Consider the following 25,454-nt stretch of genomic DNA (forward strand, 5'->3'; position numbering starts at 1 on the left):
AACCACAAATACAGCTCTGATGTTCTAGTCGGCTTTTTTCTGACAATTATTTGTTTTCATAGCAGAGTCCTGCTATTATAAATTGTTCGTAATTCCCTCCACCTTGACTAATGCCGCCGTCCGTCGCAGCTGAAGAAAAACAGCCGCAAAGCGTGACGATGTCACCACCATGCTTCATTGCTGGTACGGTGTTCTTTTGGTGACGAGCACTCTCGTGTTTCGACCAAGCATACCTTTTGGAATTCTCGACAATATAAGTCCGTCTTGCCACCCTAGCCAAGAGCACACACACGATGAAGAAGGCAGGAGATTGTTGCCACATGTATTAAGCAGCCACTACTTGCCAGAAATTCCTGTCGGTCCTTGAACATTGCGTCCCAGTTTTCTTAGACATCCAGGTCTTGGTAATGTCGCTCACCGTGTTGTATTTTTATATTTGCCATGTAATTTATTTGTATCCTTCCCCTGACTTGGTACCGTTCAACAATGAGGTTCCTCTGATGCTTTAGAAGCTCTCTGCGGATCATGGCTTTTGCTGTAAGGCGTCACACAAAAATGGCGGGAAATGCCTGCGAGAGCGTCTGAACTTTAGTTGGGGGTAAATCTCAGGCACATGAATTTGAATGTGATTGGTTAACACATCACCAGTTATCAGAGGGTGTGCATACTTTTGCAATCACAAGATCTTAGTTCTCTGGTTCGCTTGTCTTTTTGATTCTTTTTTTTCCATCGGAGGTGTGCAGTTGAAATGATTTATTTTTATAGCAGAAAATATTGGCATTTTAACAGGGGTGTGTAGACTTCTATTTTATGATTTCACGATGCCGTACGTCATCTAAACTGACTAACATCTAAACATTTGGCTTAGAATTTCAAGTTCACATCATCTTAGCGTTATCTGACAAAACTTCAATCAAAACGATTATCCTATTGGACAACATAGCAACATTGTGGCCATCCTGTCTTTGAATGAACCGCAATCAAAATTGGTGCATCATCGTCGCCAATTTATTTCAAAAACGTTAATGAAAAACACACAGATACCTCCTCATTTTTTCCCTTTTTCTTTTTGTCTGTCTCAACAGATTATTTTTATCGCTGCAGGATTTCTTTTCCCCCCACTCATTAAAGAATATTTATTTCTTTACAGTAGCTAATAATAAATGTTGCAGCTTTAATGTTTTGCATCCCACATAAAACACTTGAAGCCTTTGTCTATATGCAATACACATGCAGCAGTTATTTGAGCATTCAACTCAAAAGTCACAAGACAAAAACAAGAAAAAACGACTACATCCAACACTAATTGTCCGGAGGAGCTCATGTTGATTTTTAGGGCCACCATGAGAAAAGCGTGAAAAATAGTCACAGAAAGTTGAAATTATAATAATGCACTATTAATATCACAAGCAATTAGTTATTTTATGAGAACTAACGGGTGTCATTGTATCAATAGTAGCATTTAAAGTGAAAAACAAAAAGTCCAAAATTAAATTGCAAGGTTGTAAGAAAAGTCTCAATATATGAGAAAAAGTGCATTTTCACTGGGGAAAAAAGTTGGGATGTTTTGAGAAAAACAATTATTTTTAGAAGAATGAAGAATTTTTTTAAAATAGTAAAAAAAAATGCGTCGATAATAATTAAGGCATGATATTAACAAAAAGTCCGAACTCAATGAGCGAGACAAAAATTAAGAAAAAGTGGCAATTTTATTTGAATGAGGTTGAATAATTGCCGGAAAAAATATTAACTCACGTTCACAAAAAAAATTTAATTACAAAAAAAAGTCATATTTTCCGTTTGATTCAAAATATAAATAATTTAGCGAGAACAATATGTTTATCTATGTTGTAATTATTTTTTTATTCTGACCAAAAAGTTCTCCTTCAATGACTTTGTTTTTTTGATACTATCATGCTCTAAAAATTATGACTTCATTGAAATATTCCAACTGCTTTCTATTTTTTTTTTTTAATTCAGTGTGACCCTAACATTTAACTGAAGCTACCTGACACAAAGTGGCTCGAGGTTGGAGTCAGTTCGGCAATTTGCTGAAAACACTTGTCAGCATCCATTTGAAGTTTGTTTGTTCTGACTCAGAACAAATTTGACACAATAACCTAATTAAGCATCGCTGCAGCAGCTCGACATAAAAACATGAGACACTTGTGATAAAGCACAGAAAAACTTTTATAGCCTGTCAGTTATTTTTTTGGAGTGAGCTCTTATTTACATCTCCATAAAATCTCAGCATGCTCCAAATGCTGTGACATCATAAAACGCTGTCATAAAACGCGATACAAACCCTGGCGATGGTTAGAAGTTGGCGACGCTTAATTCAGATTGACGGGTCGCAGATGCGCGTCGTGTCGCCCCCCCAACCGCACGATAATCTTCCCCTTTACAACATCTTAGATCGTCAGCGTATTTTATCAGCGCATGTTTTGCTTTATTGTTCCGAGATATTTATTTGAGAGGAGTACAAATACACCCCAAAAAAATATATATGTTTGAGTCAGCTCCTTCCCTTTTGTAAAGTTGATTAAAGAACCCAAACTGTGACACCTGTGTCGTTTTTCCACGCACACAAAATACTGCACATGCTTAAAGAAGGCTTTAACATTAATAATTCAAAGAGAACACACAACCAAAAGGCTACATAAAATATTTGAAATGTAGTTTATTGTACAGGTACAAATATACAATAGTCATGCATTCAACCCACAAAAAAACCATCAATCCGAAAAAATCGATTTTAATGTTTATTATTACTTACTCTCATGGGTTACTATGCTAAATAACTATCTACGGAATATAACTAGCTAGCCGGCTAGCTAGCTGGCTGGCTAGCTAGCTGGCTAGCGATGTATCTAGCGAGCTAGCTGTCTATCTACCTAACAATATCATTCATAAGACAACACATTTATTTCATCATTACTAATTTAAATCGATTATTATATTACAATATTAACTGTAATGAAATAATACCTGCAACAATGACATTATTTTACATGACATTATGTTATTAGATATTTTGTATTATTTTTGTATATCAGCTTCCTCGTTAAATATTGTTGCTGCTTTAGGTTGAATACAATTCCTAATATTATTCGGCATAACAAGTTTGCCTATTGAAATATATTCATAGTTATGTAGAGGAGCTCAATAAGACAACTAATAAACGGCCATGCGTCTACAAATGAAAATAACAACATATTAATCCGAAGAAAATAGATATAGAACACTTTACCGCATAAAAACAACCATTCATTGAATACATGCGTCGATATTATGAAAATGTTATTAAAATAGTCCACTTGTTTCTTTTAGTCCTTTATTAGCATTATTTTTCAAGTAGCCTTACCTTGCGTGATAGCGGTTTGTTTCTTCTTCTCACCTGTCATAACTCAAATGCAATGGCGGTCATCTGGAATTATTATTATTATTATTACAAAGGAAGGCCCTTCAATATGTTAGTGTAGTTTGTAATCACATTTTCTTGTTTAATTGTGACAAACCTCATAAATCGAAGCTCTCACTGACCCTAATTGGGCGCTTGTTGTCCCCTCAGTCATCGCACATTGAATCACATTTGTCCAAAAAAAAAAGACACAAAGCAATTGGCGTATTTATTGCACAGACGGTACAAAGGCAGAATGTCACGAGTGTGAACCAACTTGGAAGCAATCAGCAGTGTGTGTCGTGTAGAACTTCCACGTGGGATCAATTGGCCCGGAAAAGATCCATTTCAGTCGTTTAAGGCTTGCTGGCTTCTAATAAAAACATACCGTTTCCTGGTGAGCTTCGTTCCCATGATTGGACGCGCGGTGACTGTGAACTCATCCCAAATGAAATCCACATGCACAACGTTGACATATTTGACTTTAGCCTGAGGGTAGAGCGGACCTCAAACCTGTCACACACACACACACACACCCACACACACGACCGGGGTCCATTGCTGGTGACATCACTGGGCTCATGTTTCCTTCTCGTCTTGACCTCCTTTTGCTTGTTTAATGTAGACGTTTTTATTTCAATCTGGGGGGAAATATCCATCCAGCCGTCCATTTTCTGTTGTGCTTTTCCTCATTCGAATGGAACTGAAAGCTTTTATGATTATTGTACGGTTACAAAATTGGGGTCACAGGTGAGCTGAAGAATTAAAAATTAGGGAACACAAATTTTGAGCAGTTTGGCGCTTCGTAGCTGTTTGAAGAGTCAATGCAAGAAGCTACAAGCTCATTTTTCCCCTCCCGGGGTGACTTTTACTTTGTTCTGTGTGTCAAGCAAGTACTTCATGAAAATGAACGAATCACAATTTTTCATTTTTTTAACAAACTTTTTAAAGTACCCCTGAATAAAACTAAAAATAGAATTATATTAAAAATGTCCTTCGTTTTTGTCATTGTCAATTAAAATCATCAATGAAAATTTATGAAGTGTATTTATTTCGGTATTATTATGTTGCCGTACAGAAGTTTGAGAATTGTACTTTATTAATAAATTAATTAATATTAATATTTATAACTATACTTTATTTACCGACTCTTAGTGCGTTTTTTGTTTTAATCTGGCACTCGACAAATATTGCGCATATTTAAAAAGAAAAAAACTAAAACTAATATTAAAACTAATAAAAACTAACAAGCCTGCTTTGAAAACTAATTTAGAAAAAAACTTATAACGGAATGAAAACTAACTATAATGAAGTGATGCAAAACAAAACCAACAAACGTGATAGGATGACAAACTATGGTGGCCCGAAATTGACGAAAGACGATGTGCATAACGACTTCCGCATTTAGTCATGAGGCACATTGTGTAATGAGGCCAACTTGAAATAGTTGATTGTTGTTTTGAGAAACGTGAATATTTCAGTCCAGAATGAGAAGAACCATAGCCAAAAGATATAGAAGTATTTCGGGTGCTCCAGAGGGTCCACGCCCCTCCTTTGACCAAAGTCACCGATCGTCTGCTTTTCCTCAACGTTCTCGAGTGCCTTCTAAACCCGCGGGAGCGCTTCTTAAACGTACAAGCTAGCATCGCAGACTCAGTGGAGCCTGACTCTGGTCTTGTTCGGGCCTGTCCGTGCTCTCAAGTGGATGGACAAGGTTTTGGAGTCGTTCTACATTTTTCTGAACTACCTCATGGAAACTAATTAATGTCCGTAACGGCACGCAGAAACTATTTAAATGGTACGTACCTTGGTTTTCAGGTCACGGTCCACATTTGGGATGGAAGGGGAACATATGTTTTCTGAAAACAGGAACAGATTTAGTTTAAACTAAACATGCTAGCATTGCTAGCAGTGAATTCGCCAATAATAATAATAATAATAATAATATTCCCTTTATTAGTCCCACAATGGGGAAATTCGAGATTCGAACCCAAGCCTCCTGGGGAGACTGGGTCCTGAACGCGGCGCCTTAGACCACTCGGCCATCCTGGCAAATAAGATTAAATAGATCTTTTTAGAGGTACAGCTATCGATTAATCGACAACTAGTCGATTATCAAATGAATCGATGAATTATCAATATCTCAAAACCCGGAGCCTAATTATTCAGCAATCATGCCATTTGTTATTGCTTTGTCTCCATCTGAAAAAAAAAACATTAGCTCAAATGTTACCACAAGTAGCATCAAGCTAGTTTTTTTCGTGCGGCTCTGATAATTTACCTTTTGCGTGTTTTAAATGCGTTAATGGTGATTACTTTGATGAGTTACTTCAGACTGAAGAGACTCTCATCCTAAAGCAGCAGTCAGTTTAAAAATCAGGATGAAAAAGCTTGTATGGATGCAAAATTGAAGACTGAAGACTCGCATCCAGCGGTTGGCCGAAAAAGCTGTTACGGAAGTCAGCTTGAATCGTTAAAGCACGCCAGTGAGCATGATAGAAGCTTAGAAACGCCGTCCTGCTATTGCATCACTTTGTTTGCGTCCATGTTTTGAGAGCGGCGGGTCAAGATCTTGAAGGTTTTCGAAGAACTGCCGGCTGAGTGGAAACACAGCTGGCTAGCATTTAGCACGAAGAGGAAGTTGAGCTTTTTGTCGACGTCAAAGGTCAACCACTTTGTGTCGTTGACTGCCAAACTCCGTCTGTATGTGAGACATATGCTGTTTGTACATGGATCTTTCATTTACGTCTGCGTTGCATCGCCTTAAGGCGGGGCGGCGGTGGGGAGCCTTTTGGAATGTTTAGTCCGGAACTGCGCTGTTTTGGCATTTCACTTTGACTTATGGCTGCTTGGTGTATCTCTTGTGAGTGCTGTTGACTTAAAAAGGAAACAGATTGACAGAAATAGTACATGCATACTTGGACTGCTGTTCGGTGGACTTTCGGCGTTGGCAACGTCGTAGTCGGGGGGGGTAACAAAGGACTTGAGTCCCGTGACAATATTCTTACCAGCTGCTCCCCCATCGACTGTTGTTTTTTGACTTGCGCCTTTGCGAGCTCCCTGCAAACGTGTTCGGGATGTTCTGGGACTCTTTATCGTCGTCCTTCGTGTCCCCGTCATGATTCATCGAGCCCTGGCGTGCTGATACCGGTCGAAAACAAAAACAGACGTTTGGAATTGCTGTCCTGTTTTATTAGGAATTTATGCGTCACGTTTTAGCCAGATAAAGTGGAACCTCTCATGCGGGGTACACACGTACCAGTTTTGTATGTCATGTATAGAATGAGCCGGGAATCAACTCAACTGTTCACGCTCACAACGGCACAAAAGCATTTCGAACTGCGCTCTTCTATGAAAATTCCAAAAGAAAAATGTCGGCTAGCTTAATGCTAACAAATAATGCGTTTCATAATTGTACGTCATAAAATGAATTATCAAACTTTAAACAACTTGTACTTTATCACACATGGAGGAGCGATAAATACAAAAAGAGTATATCATAATTTTCACAAGCATATACTGCGCTTATAAAATCACTCCATTTCGAGCGACTAATTCTGAATTGGATGACTTTAAAAGTCCTCCCTTTTGATGCCCATGAGATTTTGACTCTAGTCGCACCCCCCCTTCGTCTAAACGCGTACGTTTCCCAAGGTTAGCTCACTTTCCGAAAATGTGTTCGCCATTACCGCTCGGCCACTATGTGATTGACTCGTAAGCTTGACACTCACCTGTTCGGCGGCTGGGGTCTCCGCGAAAAGCCCCGACTAATGATAGCGTGCCACAAAAGGCCAGTCGTTAGTTTACAAAAAAGCGGACATTTAGATGACATTGAGATTGAGATTTCGATTGGGCAAGATTGATTTTTTTTTATTTAAGTTTGCATTGAGATAAATTGTACATTTATTCTTTAAATATGCAAGTAATATTAAAACGAAAATCAAGGGTTTGATGAATATTGCATCCATGTGGAAATGGCAGTAAAATCCGTGGTCCACAAAATCGACGACCTGGGATTACAAATCCTGGGAAACCGCTATGTGCGCGATAGCAGTGTGATCGTCGTCACGGAAACCTGGCTGCACGCAGACGTCCCCGACGCTAGCATCCAGCTGGCCGGGCGCTCGCTACATCGCGCGGATCGGACGAGGGACACCGGTAAGAGGAGGGGCGGGGGGCTCTGTGTTTACGTGCATGAGAACTGGTGCGGCGATAGCACGATCGTCGAGAAGCACTCTTCCCCCGACATCGAGTTCATGTCCGTTAAATGCCGGCCTTATTTTCTCCCGAGGGAGCTAACGGTAGTGATTGTCACAGCTGTTTACATCCCTCCCGACGCTAGCACTAGCACGGCGCTCTCGCTACTCGCGTGCGTCATCAATAAACATCAGCGGGCCCACCCTGATGGCGTTCACGTAGTAGCGGGAGACTTTAATAAGGCCAATTTAAAGACTGTACTCCCAGAGTTTCACCAGCATGTCAAGTGCCCAACGAGGGGAGACAACACTCTCGACCATGTGTACTCGAACATCAAGCACGCATACAGAGCCCTCCCACTCGCCCCTCTCGGCCAGTCAGACCACCTGTCCTTGCAGCTCGCACCTGCGTACACCCCTCTCAGGCGCAGATTCAGGCCTACCACAAAGACTGTGAAAACCTGGCGTGACGACGCCATGAGTGAATTACAGGACTGCTTTCATGACACAAACTGGGACCTCTTTGATCATCAGGACCTTGATGTCTACACGCATTGTGTACTGGACTACATCAAGTTCTGCATGGAAACTGTGTCCCAACATAAGACTATACGGACCTTTCCAAATGCGAAGCCCTGGATGTCCAGCAGGGTTCGCTCTCTCCTCAAGGCCCGTGACGCTGCCTTCAGGTCAGGTGACAAAGCCCAGTACAGGGTGGCTCGTGCTGACCTGAGCAAAGGCATCAAGCTAGCCAAGGCAACCTACAAGGGGAGGCTGGAGGCCCACCTTGCCAGTAACAGGCCACGGGAGGTGTGGCAGGGTCTACGGAGCATCACCAACTTCCGTGGCAGCAGCACGACCTCTGTAGACCCGAGTGCATCGCTGGCAGAGGAGCTTAACTGCTTCTTCGCTCGCTTTGACTCGCCCCAACCGTCACACCCCCGCACTTCAAGCTCCAACTCCCCCCCACTCATCGTAGAGGAACACGATGTGAGGCGCGCGCTCCTGGCGGTCAACCCCAGGAAAGCTACTGGACCCGACGGAATACCAGGCAAGGTCCTCAGAGCATGTGCCCACCAACTGTCACATGTTTTCTGCAGGATCTTCAACCGCTCCCTGGCTCAGGCAGTCATCCCCTCCTGCTTGAAAACTTCCACCATTATTCCTGTCCCCAAAAAGTCACCAGCCGTCCACCTGAATGACTACCGTCCTGTTGCTCTCACACCAGTCATTATGAAGTGCTTCGAGAGGCTGGTTCTCCAGCACATCAGGGACTGCCTTCCTCCCACTCTGGACCCCTACCAGTTTGCATACCGGGCTAACAGATCCACTGAGGACGCCATCGACACTGCTCTGCATGTTGTGCTGGGCCACCTGGAACGACAGCAGAGCTATGCAAGGATGCTCTTTGTGGACTACAGCTCGGCATTCAACACGATCATCCCAGACATCCTCGTCGCCAAACTGGACACTCTCGGCCTCCCTGCCCTCACACGCATCTGGATTAAGGACTTTCTGACCAACAGACCCCAGACTGTGTTGCTCGGCCCCTACACGTCCTCCATCCGCACGCTGAGCACCGGTTCCCCCCAAGGATGCGTGCTGAGCCCTCTCCTGTACGCCCTCTACACCTACGACTGCAGCCCGGCCCACGGCAACAACACCATCGTCAAGTTTGCTGACGACACGACAGTGGTCGGTCTGATCTCGGAAGGTGACGAGACAGCCTACAGAGAGGAGGTAAAGAGACTGACAACTTGGTGCAAGGACAACAGACTGCACCTTAACTCTGCTAAAACAAAGGAGATTGTCGTCGACTTCAGGAGGAACAAGACGCTGCCGCCCCCCCTCTGCATCGAAGGCGTGTGTGTGGAGAGGGTCCACACGTTCAAGTTCCTGGGAGTACAGATCTCCGATGACCTTTCTTGGAGTCACAACACCACAGCAGTGGTAAAGAAGGTCCGCCAACGTCTGCACTTCCTGAGAGTCCTCAGGAAATTCAACCTGGACAGGAAGCTGCTGCTGGCCTTCTACCACTCGTCCATCGAGAGCCTGCTGACGTACTGTGTCTCCACCTGGTACAGCGGCTGCACTGAGGCGGACAGAGTGAGGCTCCAGAGGACAGTCAAAACAGCGCAAAGGATTATTGGCTGCCCTCTCCCCCCACTGTCGGACATCTACACCGCCCGGTGCCTCAGAAGGGCTCTCAACATCGTCAATGACAATACCCACCCAAACTCACACCTGTTCGACCTGTTGCCCTCTGGCAGGCGCTACAGATGCATCAAATCAAGGACCAATAGACTGAGAAACAGTTTCTTTCCGAGAGCCATCTCCATACTGAACTCTCACACACACACGAGACCACCCTAACCTCGCAAAACAGCATTGTGATGTGTTTCTATATGCCCTATTCAGTACTGAATTCCATTGCACTGTCTTCTTTATTTATCTAATTTATATATTTGTCTGTATTATTGTTGTATTGCACTGGAGAGGGGAGCCCTCTAATCTCGTTGCACACTTGAGTACAATGACAATAAAGGGATTTCTATTTCTATTTCTATCTATTTCTAAAATAATGTTCCTTTAGGGTGCTCAGGCGGGTAGCGACAGAGTGACAAAGGGTAGCCTTGGCCACCCCTGGCCACCCTTTAGCTCCACCCCTGATGGAAAAGTTTCTAATCGTTCTTATTGTCTTACCTGAAGGCAAAAAATGAGGGGGCGGGGTCTTCTTTCAGTTGGCGGTCCTGCACAAAGATGTTGCCTCTCTGAAAAAAGTAGAAAAAGACAACGATAAATGTTAAATGACACCGTTACGACTCCTCTTGATTAACTCTCGCCGTTGTATTTTAAATGAAGTGTGTCTGGTTTAGCACTTAATTAAGTGATTTGCTGGAGAACTTCAAGCGAATAATTCCGAGCTTCTCGCTCCATTATGTGCGACCGTATCAGGCGAATAGCTGTTTTCCTTGGCCGCTATTCTGCTCATTTATGCACGGCGGATGAGTGATTCCACTTTAATCCCTGCATGAATCCTTTCTCCCCACCGCCCGGATTACAACAGATTTAAAGCGGCTAATCATGTGAAATTAATGGCCGTGACAACGTGGGAGGGCAAAAAGTGTGTCAGGAGTGTTTCCCATGTGAGGCACGATTTCTTTCTTTATAGTTACTATTCTCACGCATTAATAGTGACATTTAAGACCTATTTTTATTGAGATTACAATTTCATTAGGTAAATAGTAGAATTTAGAAAAGGGCGCCCTTACCTGGGTGAGTGATCTTCAGTCCAGAAGGTCAGCGGTTAACTGCTGATCATTTTTCCCCTCATTTTTGTCTGAGAGGTTGAAGCGGTCCTCCGGTCCACTACACTTCACTGCTCTGCGGTGCGCTGTGCCTGCTCTCTGTGATGCACTGATGGCTGACATATGATGCGAGGGAGGAGCACGTATAGCCGTTTTTATCCCGCACACACACGCACACACACTCCTCCCCCTCCTGCCGCCATTAAAATGCAGATAAAGTTCAGCCAGGGGAGCGTAGCCCGTATGGCTGCGATTTTCTTTCTTCCTTCGCTCTTTTACGGCACCGAGGAGGGGCCTGCTCTTCTCTCAACACCCCCCCCTTCCACAAAAAGCAGTCTGAGGTGGTGGAGGGAGTTATCTTTTTGTGTGCGTGCATGCAAGCGGGTATGCGACTCGTGCGCCTTTGATGTTGTGCGTCAGCTGAGGCTGCCCTGTGTTTAAAATGCCTCGGTAATTACAATGTGTGTGATGCATGTGTGTGCAGTGTCAACCGCTACGGCGCACTCGCACTCAACAGAACGCTTTGTTTGGAAGCGTACTCAAAACCAGAGGTGACAAAAGTACTCACTCTCCTTGCTTGAGTCAGTGTGCAGATAAAAATGAAATTCTGAAAAAAATTGAATATGGTGTAAAAAAAAAAAAACAACTGATCAAAGTATATGCGCTGATTGAACTCCTTTAATTTTACTTTTGTTTTTTCTTAGGCGCTGCGTTTTAGCCGACAAGAGATTAGAGGCCCAAGATGGGGCCAGAAATGGCAGTTTTTTTTTTTTTAACGGGTCATATTTCTTATGTACATTACTATTGTCTTGTCATAATGGCTGTTTAAAAAAATGTGACAAAATTGTTTTGTTGTTTTTTTATTACAAGCCTACCCTTTAATTTGCAACATGCTAAGGAAAGCAAAGCTAGCTAGTAATTTGGCTCAGACTTTTATGCCGTCAAAACAACATGTTGCCATAGATTTATTAATGTGAACGAAAAAAAAAAATACAACTGTAACAAGTTCCTCTTTCTTGTGCTGGATGTTACGCAACATTCTGAGATCATCATTAAGGGACAAAGCAATATTATGCGAATGATCTGGACTGGAAAATACACCAAGACAAAATGCGCTTCGCCGTGTCTCTTGAACTCTGTTTGTAAAAGGGCACCCGGTTCAGTCGTTGAGCAAAAAATAGCCGACACCCTAATTGCTGTCTGGCCTCACGGGGGAGGGGGCAACCCGCACTCATTTACCATCTCTTGCCTGTTTCACGCCTTTCATCAGCGCATCTGCTTTGGAACCATTTTATTTGTCACTGGTGCGTTCCTGAGGTTCTTCAGAACGTCCACGTTAGGCTCTGCGACGCTGCAGTTTACATACGGGAGCTCCGTCGAGTCATTCGTTTGTTTACAGGTTAAATAGCCACACGCATTCCACAGGCGTTGAGTGTTCCGTTTGGGTTTAGCTGAGATGATGCGTTTGCGGCGTTGTCGTTTGGCCGTGAAATGCAAACCAAAGCGAGCATCTGTTTGTTTGTCAAACAGCTTCAGACTTATTGACCGCAATGGATTGGAATTTTTTTTTTTTCTTCACAATTGTACAAATGCTGAGTGCAACTTTTGTTCCCATGACAACCAGAACCAGAGCGAGGAAGAAAAAAATATGGCAACATTTTAGTTTCCATATGTGCTCTTGTTTTTTCCAAGTTTGAATTTTTTAATTAAAACGTTGTCGTAAATGCAGCATGACAAGGTGTTGCCGTTACCCTTCATGGACTCGATTGATTCTTACGATTTTTTTTTTTTTATTTTTGTTCTTTTATCCTTTTCCTTTTTAGTGTTCGGTGACTTGTGGGCGAGGCGTCAAGCAACGTGAAATCACCTGCGTTGACCGGAACCAAACCAAAATAGAAGAGGAACACTGCAGTCCCCTTCCTCGCCCCCGCAATGAGAAGGCCTGTCGGGCCCGCGGGTGCCCCATGTGGAAAGTCAACAAGTGGAGCAAGGTATGCAAAAAAAATAAATAAATAAATAAAAAAACTTTCACAATACCAGTAGCACGCACTATTCGTCCGAGGCCTTCAGATACAGTCGTGCGGGCGTCTGTTCTGTGTTCTCAAGGGGAGAGTTGATCGACGCTTGCGATAGCCACTCAGATCACGAGTTGGTTATAGTGAGCCTTGTCGCTGGCTGAAGGTGATGAGCGCGTCTTGTGATTGGATGCTCACTCGTGAGGGGGCAGCGCTTTGCGGAATCAACACGTCGGAAAATCTAAAATACATTCTTGCTTTTTGAAACCACAATGGCCGAAGGAGGGAAAAGTGTGGATTTAATTGCAGATACACTTGCGAGGCCATTTTCAAGACGGACCTTGAGAGAGAAGCTAGGTCGTCCAACAGTCGCTCAGTAGTGTGTAAGTGTCTTTCTGAATATTATTTGTCCAGCCGTGGTGTCAAAAATAATGGCTGATTGATTCAAGTAGGATTTCACTGAAGGTGCGAAATGCACGGCCCACCACTGGGCGCACGTGTGGGTCACTTGATATAATGGCGGTTTCCAAAGCCCCCCCCCCAACACTTTTGAAAATCACAATTGAACTGTAAAGTTGTGGGACATTCAAACTTGCAAGTATCACTGTCATTTTTTGTTGTCCCTTGTTTGATCCTTTTCCCATGTAACCCTTGACATGACAAAGGCTTTCTAGCCGTTCTTCCGCCTTTGAGTGAGAAATTATTCCACACAACCAAAAAGGGTACATCAATCAGTTCCTGTTTTTCTGGAGGATATCACACGTCCCACAGCACAAGAATGCCGCGTCACGGACTTTATCTTCGAAGAACAAGTACACAGTGTGATGGCCAATAGACAGAATGCATGCATATTACCCCCCCCCTTGTCACCTCCACTTTAAAGTCTCCACAAAGAGTCCCCCCTCCTTCTACTCAAATAACTAAAATCCCCAAAGATCCATTTACGCCCTTGACTCCCCACTCTTTGTGGGTCTCCTCCTCCTCTTTGGCACTGTTCTGTAGTTCTGGAAGCAATCATCGTCCTCTAAAAAAAAAAAAAAAAAAAAAAAAAAACACCGGCGAGCATGAAATTGTGAGCATGCGGACGTACAGCGTATATAGTTCCATATCTTCAAATCCATGCATGTGACATTTTTTAAACCTGTGCGCCAACTGCAGCCCTCTCGCTGACCTCTCTTTGAAGCGGTGGCATTATGAGCCTTCAACTGTGTTTGCCGGATTTGTTACGCTCAGCAAATGGGCTGTTATTCATTGGAGAAGGCCGATGGGGACAATAACAGTATTTCTGTCGAAACCAAATCCATTGTTTTCATTAATAGTGTCGAACTAGGCGAGGACATTGAGAGCTCAGTGCATAAAATGTGTTGACTCACTATTTGGCAGGTTCAAGCTACTGTTGCTATTTTATCGTTAGCCAGGAACAATACGTGGTCAACTTTCAAGCCAAATGGGCACCATATACGCCATTTGGCAGGAGAAACATGTGACTCCTCCCAAGCCAGTTCGTGAAGTAAGGTAATAATAGTAATGAAGAAAAAAAGACACACAACCAACGTACTCACACGCTCATTTAAACCGTAAATGTAATGCAATCACTTCAAAGAATTAGTCATTAAAAATTATTGAAGAAAAAAAAAGTGGTACACGTGCATGCGCTGGAGACTCTCCATAACGACCCTGGCTAAATTTAGCTCCTCTATGATATATAATAGATGTTTGTCTCGTCATGTCACGGTTGGAATGGATGAGGACATAAATGCAAGGAAGAATGGAAATCGATGCGCTCAAAAATAATTAGAAAAACAAAAAAAAGGGAAAAGAAGACACACGTGAATAATCAAATATCAAAATCCTCGGTCCTCAATCCTGTTCCTCAGGGGCCGATGTCCTGCCTGTTTTCCATCTCTCCCTGCTGCATGATCAGATGAGATTATCAGCAAGGTCTGCAAAAGCTAGATAACGATCCTGATCATTTGAATCAGGTGTGCTGTAGCAGGAAGAGATGAAAAACAGGCAGGACACCGGCCCCCCCGAGGAACAGGATCGAAGACACTGAATCAAAATGAACAAAGTCCAGAACTAGATTCAAAGTAAAAAAACAAAACTGGGGATCATTTTACTCCAAAAGGAAACAAGACTGGACTGTCGGAGGTCATGACTCACAGATGCAGCAAACACGAACTATGAAAAGGAGGGAAACCAAAAAAAAAAAATTCAATACAAGCCACCTGACGACACAATGAACACCTGGACGAGACACGAGTTGCTGTGAGCAAGCGACCAGGTTGATGAACACAGGTGGAAATAAGACGACCTAATGAACATGACACGAAGCACAAAAAAACAACATGAAACAAATCTAAAAAAAAAACAAAAAAACCCTGACACGAATGACTACTATCCTCTCAGTCATGACTTTGGTGCCATTTTGTGGCATAAATGTGAATGGGTGTGTGTGTCAATCACTGATGCTAGCTTTCACGAAAAATTCCTGAAATCTAGAAACATTTTCTAAACCCACAATCTTATCTTGAAATGACTTCGTTTTGTGTCATGTCTGTGATCTGTTGTGGGGTTTTTTTCTACAAAATTAAACAACTGAATGAACATTAATTGAGACTGGCATTTCCAGAATTTTCACCCTGGATTGTAGATATTCCACAGTCCGATTTTGTCAATGTTTTCTTTTGTGTGTGTTTATTTCTTTTTCAGTGCTCGGTCACATGCGGCGTGGGACTCCAGAGCCGAGGCGCCTACTGCAGGCTCAAAGGCAGCGGAAAGGTCAGAGAAGATCTATGTGACGCTCCATCACGGCCCGCCGTCATCCAGCAGTGCCAAGTTGCAGAATGCACCCATTACACTTGGGTTGCCGCTCCCTGGAAAGAAGTGAGTCGGAACCTTTTTTTTTTTTATGATTATTTTATTTATTTTTATTTATTTATTTATTTATTTTGGGGGGGGGGGTTAGATTTTAAGGCTGAATCCCTCCAGAGCATTGTAGATATAGTATATAGTTTGTTTTGATGGACGTTATTTGGTTAGTTTATCTTTTCATTTCTTAGTTTGGTGGGTCTAAAGTTAGTATGTTTGTGAGTTACCAGGTCTGTTTGTTAGTTATCTTGTTCGCTAGTTAGCTTCTTATGCTACATTCAGAGGGTTGTTTTTTCTTTTTGTTTCTTAGTTGCTTTGTTCGCTAGTTAGCTTCTTATGCTACATTCAGAGGGTTGTTTTTTCTTTTTGTTTCTTAGTTGCTTCGTTTGCTAGTTAGCTTCTTATGCTACATTCAGAGGGTTGTTTTTTCTTTTTGTTTCTTAGTTGCTTCGTTTGCTAGTTAGCTTCTTATGCTACATTCAGAGGGTTGTTTTTTCTTTTTGTTTCTTAGTTGCTTTGTTCGCTAGTTAGCTTCTTATGCTACATTCAGAGGGTTGTTTTTTCTTTTTGTTTCTTAGTTGCTTTGTTCGCTAGTTAGCTTCTTATGCTACATTCAGAGGGTTGTTTTTTCTTTTTGTTTCTTAGTTGCTTTGTTCGCTAGTTAGCTTCTTATGCTACATTCAGAGGGTTGTTTTTTCTTTTTGTTTCTTAGTTGCTACGTTTGCTAGTTAGCTTCTTATGCTATGCTCGGACAAAACCTCGACACCAGACTTGCTTCAAGCGGACAGAAAAAGAAACTTCGGTCTGACTGTACCATGAGGTGGTTGAATTGCTTGTTAGTTTATTGTTTCCTTAGTTAGCGTCATATTTTCTTTGTCGGCTTGTTTTTTTTTTAGGTAAATTTATTTCTTAGCATTTTGTTAGTTGTATTGGTAATAGTTTATTGCATAGTTTGCTTTTTAGTTCGTTAGTCTTCTAGCCCGTAAGTTAGTCGGATTGCATAAAAACGGCAAATAACGCAAAAGTTCATGTACCATGTGACTCTTGCTTGAGCATGTCACATCAAACTCACACACGTTAACGATTATTCACCCGTCGTCTCGGTTTGTGTCCGACCGAATGTCATTGCGGTTATTAGCGTCATTTTTCCTAAAATGACTTTCTTCAGACTTGTGGATTGCTTTACTGTCAGAGTTATAGCGCCACCAATTCCTTTGGCAATGCAGCTGAAAGCATTTTTTTTTCATCCTGTAGTTGAAGGGAAATACCAGTGCCATTGCCTTAGTCTTTTGTATCGTCAACCCAACATCCTTTACTCACTACCCCCTACTATTACGCAGATGTACACACGTTAAAGCATCCCATAATGTTGTTTTATTGGCTCTTTTGTTGTATCATTAAAGAGACAACCTGAAGGCTCGCTCTCTTTCACTCCCGCACTGCACATGAGGCTTCTCAGGTACTCTTCGTTTTCTAAATGACATCACAAAGGCAAACTCCCTTCATAATTCCGCTTTGGCGCTATCACACTTAGCTTTTCCGTCTTCCCTCATTGCTTTGTCCTCCCAACGGCAAGGCATAAAAGAGGATCACCATGCAAGGACATGTTTACCATCTTCCGATGCCTGCCCACGTTGCCTTGAGAACCAGAAACGATTTTTTGCCCAGGAAATCAGTCACATAAAAAAAAAAAATCCTTTAGAAACGGTGTTTAAATACTGAAACTGTACTCGGTACGTGAACTCCGCAGGCAATAAATACAGTGAACTCCGCTCTTCATGAGGTAGAGGTACAAATCCCTGCCTAATTGACGGGGATTGTAATTGCCTATGGATGCCACTAGATGGTAGCAAAACACTTAAAACACGTACACAATCATGAACCTATGTTACATACTGTAAAGCAGACTGTCCTCAATCCTGTTCCTCGAGGGCCGGTGTCCTGTTTGTTTTCCGTCTCTCCTTGCTGAAACACACCTGATTCAACCTTGCTGATTATCTGATCATTTCAATCAGCAGGAAAAGTTGGACAACAGGACAGGACACCGGCCGTTCGAGGAACAGGATTGTTGAACCCTGCCGTAAACAGGAATTTAATTATTCAAAACAACCAAAGAGAGAGAAACAAAGCAGGACATGCCAAAGGCGGACATAAATAACATCCGATTAATTAAACCAAACGACAGCATCAAGATTCCGGAACACGGCGCCATCGTAATACTTTTATACGAACGGTAGGCTTTAAAAAAAAAAAAGCTGTTAATTTGCGAATATTCATGAATTTTCTGGACTTTGCTGTTGCTCAAAACCAGCTGACATCTCACACTTTTCCTGCATTCATGTTTATGGTTTTTTAAATCAACACTGGTGGTGAGGATTTTTTTTTTTTTTTAATAGGTGCACATGTATCCTTAAATGGGTCCAGACGGTTGCGCGAAAAGCAGCTGCAAAGTCCAACAGTGCCCCCCCGCTCTGTCAGCCCGCCCTCACTCTCTCTCAGCAAGCGCTCCTTCTGTTTGCTTGCAGTGCAACGCCACCTGTGGAGGCGGCGTGAGGAGCAGGGAGGTGGACTGCGTGGGCCCCGCCATGATGCCGGCGCAGGCGGATTACTGCGAGCCGTCGTCCCGACCGCCGTCGCGTCAGCCGTGCCAAGCAGCTCCGTGCCACCACGCGTGGGCCGCCGGGGACTGGTCGCAGGTTAGAACTTGAATAATGAATATACTCTGCCACATTCTAAAACGTGCATCTTAGATTGATTGATTGTCTAAATTGTCCTAATTTGTGATTGTGAACGATCCTTCGTCAATAATTTGTATCCAGAAGCAATAAGGAGGAACCACGAGTTGCTACATTATGCTAACGATTTTTTACTTGCTGTCAATGTCAGTGCTCCGCTAGCTGTGGCGTTGGCTACCAGCAGCGTGTGGTCTCCTGCTCCACAACAACTTCCTCTCAGGCCCCACGTCTTTACGCCGCCGGTAACCAGTGCCCGGAGCCGCGTCCTTTGGCCACCAGGCCGTGTCTCCTCAAGGACTGCCTGCAGGCCTCCTACTGGAAAGTCGGACCTTGGAGCAAGGTTAGCTTGCGGAGAAAGTTGCTAGCTTGTTTGGTTAGAAGCCAAGTTAATGACTTAACTTTCTTTCCTACCTACTTTCTTACAGTAGATAGTTTGTTCGAGCATATTCCTCCGTGTTGGTTACTTTGCTTAGAGTTAGTGACTTACTTATTCAATTACTTACAGTACTTACGTTCGATTCTAAGTTTCTTGGGCAGATTGTTGCTTTGTCAGTTTGTTGGTTTATCTTACTTATTTGCTTGCTTGCTTACTTCCTTATTACTAATTAGTTTTGTAGACAGTTTGTTGGTTTTGTCAGTTCGTTCCTACGTTTGTTTGTTTCTTCGCTAATCTTACTTACGTGCTTTAGTTTCTTTGGTTGTCTGTTGCTTTGTCAGTTGGTTGCTTTCCTAGCTTATTTGCTAACTTCTTGGCTAGTTTGTTCCTTAGTTTTTAATCATACATATGGACAGTACTTACTTATTGGCGTGCTTTTTTAGGTCGCTTGTTAGCTCATTTGATGCTCGGTTTGTTATTTTTTTAGCTAATTGGTTAATTCGTTAGTTTGTTGTTGTTTTTTTTAATTATTAGGTTGACTTAGATTGTTCCGTTGTGGCTTCTCAAGTTCTCATTTTGTTGCTTACAGTTCTGTCGCTTCTCAGTTATTTTGTAAATTAGTGTGTATGTTTCTTAGCTAGGCAATGTATAAATTTGTTAATTTATCCGGTTCCTCCGTTAATAGTTGGATAAAAATATCATTCCGAATGTCCGCAACTTTGTCGTGTGGGGGTACACAACATGTGCAAATCATTTTTGTTCAATCAAAGTCAGACTTGATTAAGATTATCGCTTTTATGATATTCTTGTTAACCATCAATAAATGTTTGGATCTTAGTGCTCTCAGACATGCGGGGCAGGAGTGATGGAGCGCAGCGTGGAGTGCGTCACCTCCAAAGGAGCAGCGTCCAAGCAGTGCCGTCCCTCCGAACGACCAGAATCTCACTCTGCGTGTCAAGATGGAGAATGTAAGCAAAACTTCCCCTCCACTGCCTCGCGGTAATCACATCAAATTGACTGTGTTGTGTATGTTGGCCAACCTCGTATCTGATTGTGTTTATAGAAACTCAACAGTTTTTCCCCTTTTCGCTTTGTTTTAACACGTTCGTCGGCATGCCGTGTCGTCCCGAAAGCCTCTTGAAGTGATTACCTCGTGGTAGGATAAATGGGCAGTCAGCGGTTTTCTACAAACTCTCCGCACGGTCGGGCCTATGAAAACGCCGCCTTCATTGTGAACTTGCGAGCTCTTCACAAGTCGGCAGCGGGCCAGTCTTTGCGCGTTTGCCCGGCCGGCCTCTGCCAAGCCGGTCCGTGGCGGAATTAAAACGATATGCTCGGACGAGAGCCAGTACTGCGGTCAAGTATTAATGCTAATCAGCCCGATATGGCCACTGAGGGACTGCGAGCAAACAAGAGCAGGCAACACACATCATGAAACATTTATTAGAACGGCTCTCCTTTTAAGGAAACATGAATTCATCATTGTGCTGTTTATTTTAGTCGCGTTCATCTGTTCAGTCCATCAATAAGCATTTTATTCATATGACTCACAGCTTCCTGTGACATGAACCAAACGTTTAATTGCAGAGGGCGGAACTTGTGTTCTCAAGCAAGAATCGTTTTGCTTTTTAATGGCGTAAAACAGTTGAAGTTGTTCCTCTGTTTTATCCTCGAGCACAGGGGTGGGCAAACTTTTTGATTCGCGGGCCACAATGGGTTCTAAAATTTGACAGAGGGGCCGGACCAGGAGAGGATGGATGGAGTGTTTTGGTAACCTCACCTCATCAGAGAAAAAAAAAAACATTTAATTTTAATTCAAAGTGAACAAAAGCATTACAACAATATCCATGTCTTTGAAAAACCACAGTATTTAGAAAATAAAACATTAACAAGGTTTAATCATTTAATTTTTTTCAAGTTCGGCGGGCCGGATTAAAACGTATAACGGGCCACATGTGGCCCCCGGGCCGTAGTTTGCCCACCGCTGCTCTAGCATGTTATTGGTCTATGCCAAAGCACAATTTCATTTCTAATTAAACACGTGGTCCTTATTGTTATTATTAAAAAAAAAAAGACCCCCTCATTTTTGCATCGTCAACGAGATACTTCAGCTACGGTCAACTCTCATACCTGTTGGCATTTTTCGGTTTTCATGAAGGCTTTATTTTGTTCTCAGAAGTTTATTGATTTTAAATAACATCCCACACAAGATGATTGTGGTGACTCGGGTAGGCTCTGAGTTGAGAGGTTTTATTATTTTTTGTTGAGTCAAATATTACAATTCTGTTCACATTCTCCGCAAGTAAAATTCCACCAACACGTATGAGAGTGCACTAACCCCTTCTCCTTTTGTTTCCCTCAAGGCCAGTTATTTACCTCGTGCAGGGAGGTCCAGATGCGACAGGGCGTCAGGATGGATGGGGAATATTACCTCAAAGTCAAGTCCCGCATCCTTCAGGTGCATTCAGTATCTCCACATACTTTGTGAGTTTGATCCTCCACATGTGCTAATCTGCTCTTTCTTTCTTCCGCAGATTTACTGCGCCGAAATGCACACCGATTTCCCCAAGGAATATGTGACACTGCGGAGCGGCCAAACGGACAATTACTCTGAAGTTTACGGCTACAGGTACATGACGGACAAAGTCAATATGGGTTTGTGGTTACTATGGAAGCAAAGAGCATTGTTTTTTTCCTGCTGTCGTTAACTCTTAACCCCAAAGCGGAGAGCAAGCGAGGAACCGGCAAAGGAAGAAAATACAGATAAACAAGAAAACAAATAAACCGCTAGTTGGAGCACATAGACGACTATTGGCCTCGTCAACAAATTCCCACACCCAAGACACAGGAGTAAAACGGGAACGTGTCAAAATGAAAGAAACCACTCTGAACATCGAGTCTTTGCCGAGGGATAAAAAAAGCAAAATTTTTACCCGCTTTAAACTCGCATTGTCTGGTCCACAAAGACTGCTGAACCCCTTCGAATGCCCCTACAATGGCAGCCGCAGACAAGACTGCAACTGCAGGAATGACTACACGGCGGCGGGGTACACCCTCTTCCACAAGGTCCGTCTGGACCTGAGCACCCTGAGGATACTGAGTGAGTAATTACTTACTGATTGCCTGTCTGCCACGGCAAGACCACACATGGGCTCCGCGTTGCGTCATCGGGGCTCATGTTCGCAAAATCACCTTTGCACTCGCGCCACGAAACAAAAAAAATTGAACAAATGACCTTCCGAGCATGCGCTCATTCCAAACACATCGGAATGAAAGGGATCCATGTGTGCGCGTGCAGGCATGCACCCACTCATGATATCGTCAGAATAACAATATGTCAGCGAAGGCATCATCAACCAGCAACCATGCATACAATCGCAACTCCATCCCATAATGTTACATAGAACATCCTCAGGCTATACACGGCGCTGCTCATTACTGTAGTCAGCTCCACCTTCCCTACATGATTTGTGGATTAGCATGTGTGTGGGGAAGCTTCATCCTAACGGCACGTGTTCTCGTCCTCCCTCTGCATGGTACTCATTTGGATTTGGCAGCTGCAAAAGAGCTGAGAGAGGGGCAATAAGTTCAAGATGAAAGCTGATGAGATTTGGAGCTCTCAGTTGTCATTTTTTATTAGAATTATTGGCACGCTGCTCTTAATCAATTAATATATTCATTAAAAGTTGGGCTTGCTTTTTTTTTGGCACAATTCAAGTGGCTCATTAGCTAAATTGAGTCTTTTAGTCCAGAGGTCCCCAACCATCGGTCCGCGGGCCACATTCGACCGGGATGTTTGGATGAAAAAAGAAACATGCAGTAGTTCTGGTTTATTTATCATTTATTATTTGAGGCTAAAAAATATCTTATTTTGAAAAAAAGAGAGGCTTCTCTCTGTTACATCCATCGGTGATGGACTCGTGACTAGTGATGCCATGGATCATCTTTGACGCGTGATCTGTACGGATCAAGCACCACGATTCGGGTCGGGCACAATCTGCGGAATGGCTGGTGAAAAAAACTGTGCGTGATTAAATTAAGGCAACGTGATTAGTCCGCAATCATTATAATCGCAACTAAATAAGTTGAAACCGCACATGGATCACGTAAGTCGCATATATGGAAGCATTTTGGCAACTTGAGATGAAACGAGTCCTCAAATTAATGAGAAATGATTTTTTCCCCCCCGGCTGTTTTCTCAACGTCATTTCAGACAGACATGTCAAGGAGGCGGCAAACATACTTAACAAACACGCCGCCTCCACATTGGCTAACTTCAAAATAAAGCTAAACAAATAATACATTGAGTCATTGATGCCAATGCAATCGTCTTAGGAGACTTTTACTTTGAAGTTAGCTCGCGTGGTGGCGTAACGGCGGCTACCTTGACTTCCGTTTTCGACCTTGCGGCTTGCTTAGTCGCAGTTTGAATTCACATAACATAGTTGCCACCAACATTAATGTCACGCCATCCCAAAATCATATTCAGTCGCTAATTTAGGAATGCTAACAAACCGCTGGTTAATTACGCCGTAATTGTATGACGTGACACAAGTCTCCAGCGTTATCCGCTACTCCTGGCTAGCAGCTAGCTGTTAGCATTAGCTTGCCAGCTAAAATCATTCAAGTCTCTGTGAGTGTTTCTCAATTATAAATTCATCTTTGCTGCTTATCAGTCACGGACCTGCGCTTCTCCCACACTCCCGTTGGTCGACCTGTGCCCTTTGGGACAGCGGGTGATTGTTACAGCGCCGCCAAGTGTCCACAGGTTGGTGAAACAATGGCATGTTATAAACTTCATGCCTTATCTGGCACGTGTCATTTTTTTCCATGTGGATTTTTGCAGGGCCAGTTCAGCATCAATCTAATTGGCACCGGGCTCAGAGTGGCCGAGGTCACCAAATGGACGTCTCAGGGCAATTACGTTTCTGTCAAGGTACACAGGTCTGAGGTAAGAGACTTTTATACAATATCAGACTGGCTTTCAAATGAGTAGAAAACAAGAGGGGACTTTGCGGGATTGATCTTGGCCACCGGGTGTCATACAATACCAATGACTCTTAATTGTTAAATACACTGTTCAAATTTCTTCAAAAAGCCACAAACACAATAAACAATGCTATCATTTTGCCCGCTTCTCTTTGTCCCACTCGTCTTTGTAGGACAGGACAAGGATCTATGGCCGTTGCGGTGGTTTCTGTGGGAAATGCATTCCTCAGGCGCAAAGCGGGCTCCTTCTTCAGGTCCACTGAGAATCCTGGACAACTGCTGCCCAGCAAAAACTTACACGGACACTAATTGGTAGGACGTCATGGACATCTGCGAGCGTGTCATTACGGTGCCTTTAAAAACGGAACTGTCGATATTTGAAATGATGAATGATAATCAGAGATGTTGGCCGGACAGTGTTGCGCGGGGCACAAAGGGACACAATCCTTCACGGACTGACTGGGAATGCAACCAAATGAGGTTATCCTTGACAACATTTTACAGAAGCAATTGCCTTCAAGAAAAAAAACCCTCAACATTTTGTCAATTTTGCATGTTTACCATGACTTTTATGCCTGTATTACAACAAAATGAAGCAAGAGTCATGAGCCATTTTAGCTAGCCTCAATGTGCTCATCTTATTTTAGCTTGTCTCAGCTGGCCTTATCTTCACCTAGCCTTGCCCATCTTCGTTTTGTGTTCCATCTGAACATATCTTCACCTATCCTAGTGGAGGTTTGTTGTTTGTCTGCCTGTTTCAGCTTGCCTCCGCTAACCTTATCTTAACCTCGCTTCGCCTGACTTCCTGTGGTTTCACCAAGTGCCTTTTAATTCGTCCCAGCTAATTTAAAATAGCGTGCCCTAGTTTATCCTGATAGTTTGACTCATTCTATTTCAGCTAATCTTATCCTAACCTCGTTTAGCCTTGTTTTGTTAGTTCATCCCAGCCGGTTTTAGCTCATCTCAGCTAAATTGAAGTTATCTTGTCATAGCTTCATTTAGCTTATCTTTGCTGAATGTCCTTTTGCTAGTCTCAGCTAAACTTAGTTTAAGATGAGCAAGCCTAGTTTTGTTGAGTCGTTTAACACATCTCATTTTAGCCAATCTTGAATTAACGTGGCCTAGCCTCACTATGTTGGTTCCTCTTAACCTGTTTGGTCCCCCGAGCGAGCAGCGAGTCACTCCGACTGTTCACCTCTGCTAACCTTATCTTAACCTCGCCTTGCGTGGCTTCCTTTAGTTTTGTTTCACTAAGTGTCTTTAACATTGTTTGCTTGGTTAATTGTATTTACTTTATCTTATCTTAACCTAGCCTAGCGTGGCTTCCTTTAGTTTTGTTTCACTAAGTGTCTTTAACATTGTTTGCTTGGTTAATTGTATTTACTTTATCTTATCTTAACCTAGCCTAGCGTGGCTTCCTTTAGTTTTGTTTCACTAAGTGTCTTTAACATTGTTTGCTTGGTTAATTGTATTTACTTTATCTTATCTTAACCTAGCCTAGCCTCTCTTCTTTTGTTCACCACAGACAAATTGATATTTTAGCGAGCTTAGCCCTTCTTCCCTC

General features: G+C 42.9%; 1 protein-coding gene and 1 long non-coding RNA gene across 2 annotated transcripts in view; one reads left to right on the plus strand and one right to left on the minus strand.

Annotated features, from left to right (window-relative positions):
- Positions 1-25,214, plus strand: part of LOC148315865 (A disintegrin and metalloproteinase with thrombospondin motifs 20) — an 87,337-nt gene extending 62,123 nt beyond the window's left edge. The window contains exons 29-39 of the mRNA XM_088287252.1: positions 12,728-12,895; positions 15,632-15,805; positions 18,316-18,486; positions 18,677-18,865; positions 19,740-19,869; positions 21,265-21,359; positions 21,436-21,530; positions 21,868-22,001; positions 23,578-23,669; positions 23,748-23,852; positions 24,064-25,214. Of these exons, the coding sequence (XP_088143378.1) occupies positions 12,728-12,895; positions 15,632-15,805; positions 18,316-18,486; positions 18,677-18,865; positions 19,740-19,869; positions 21,265-21,359; positions 21,436-21,530; positions 21,868-22,001; positions 23,578-23,669; positions 23,748-23,852; positions 24,064-24,153 (1,443 nt within the window). The 3' untranslated portion in view covers positions 24,154-25,214. The remainder of the gene's footprint in view (positions 1-12,727; positions 12,896-15,631; positions 15,806-18,315; positions 18,487-18,676; positions 18,866-19,739; positions 19,870-21,264; positions 21,360-21,435; positions 21,531-21,867; positions 22,002-23,577; positions 23,670-23,747; positions 23,853-24,063) is intronic.
- On the minus strand, positions 2,851-11,200 carry LOC148315866 (uncharacterized). Its single transcript, XR_015840540.1, has 4 exons — positions 10,869-11,200; positions 10,300-10,367; positions 6,409-6,541; positions 2,851-5,259 (listed from the first exon to the last, which is right to left on the minus strand). It is a non-coding gene; the product is annotated as an uncharacterized LOC148315866 (long non-coding RNA).
- Positions 25,215-25,454: the final 240 nt, after the last annotated feature.

The sequence above is a fragment of the Idiotropiscis lumnitzeri genome, unplaced genomic scaffold (assembly GCF_059441095.1).
Source record: "Idiotropiscis lumnitzeri isolate Australia: NSW breed Sydney's pygmy pipehorse unplaced genomic scaffold, RoL_Ilum_1.0 HiC_scaffold_35, whole genome shotgun sequence".
NCBI lineage: Eukaryota > Metazoa > Chordata > Actinopteri > Syngnathiformes > Syngnathidae > Idiotropiscis > Idiotropiscis lumnitzeri.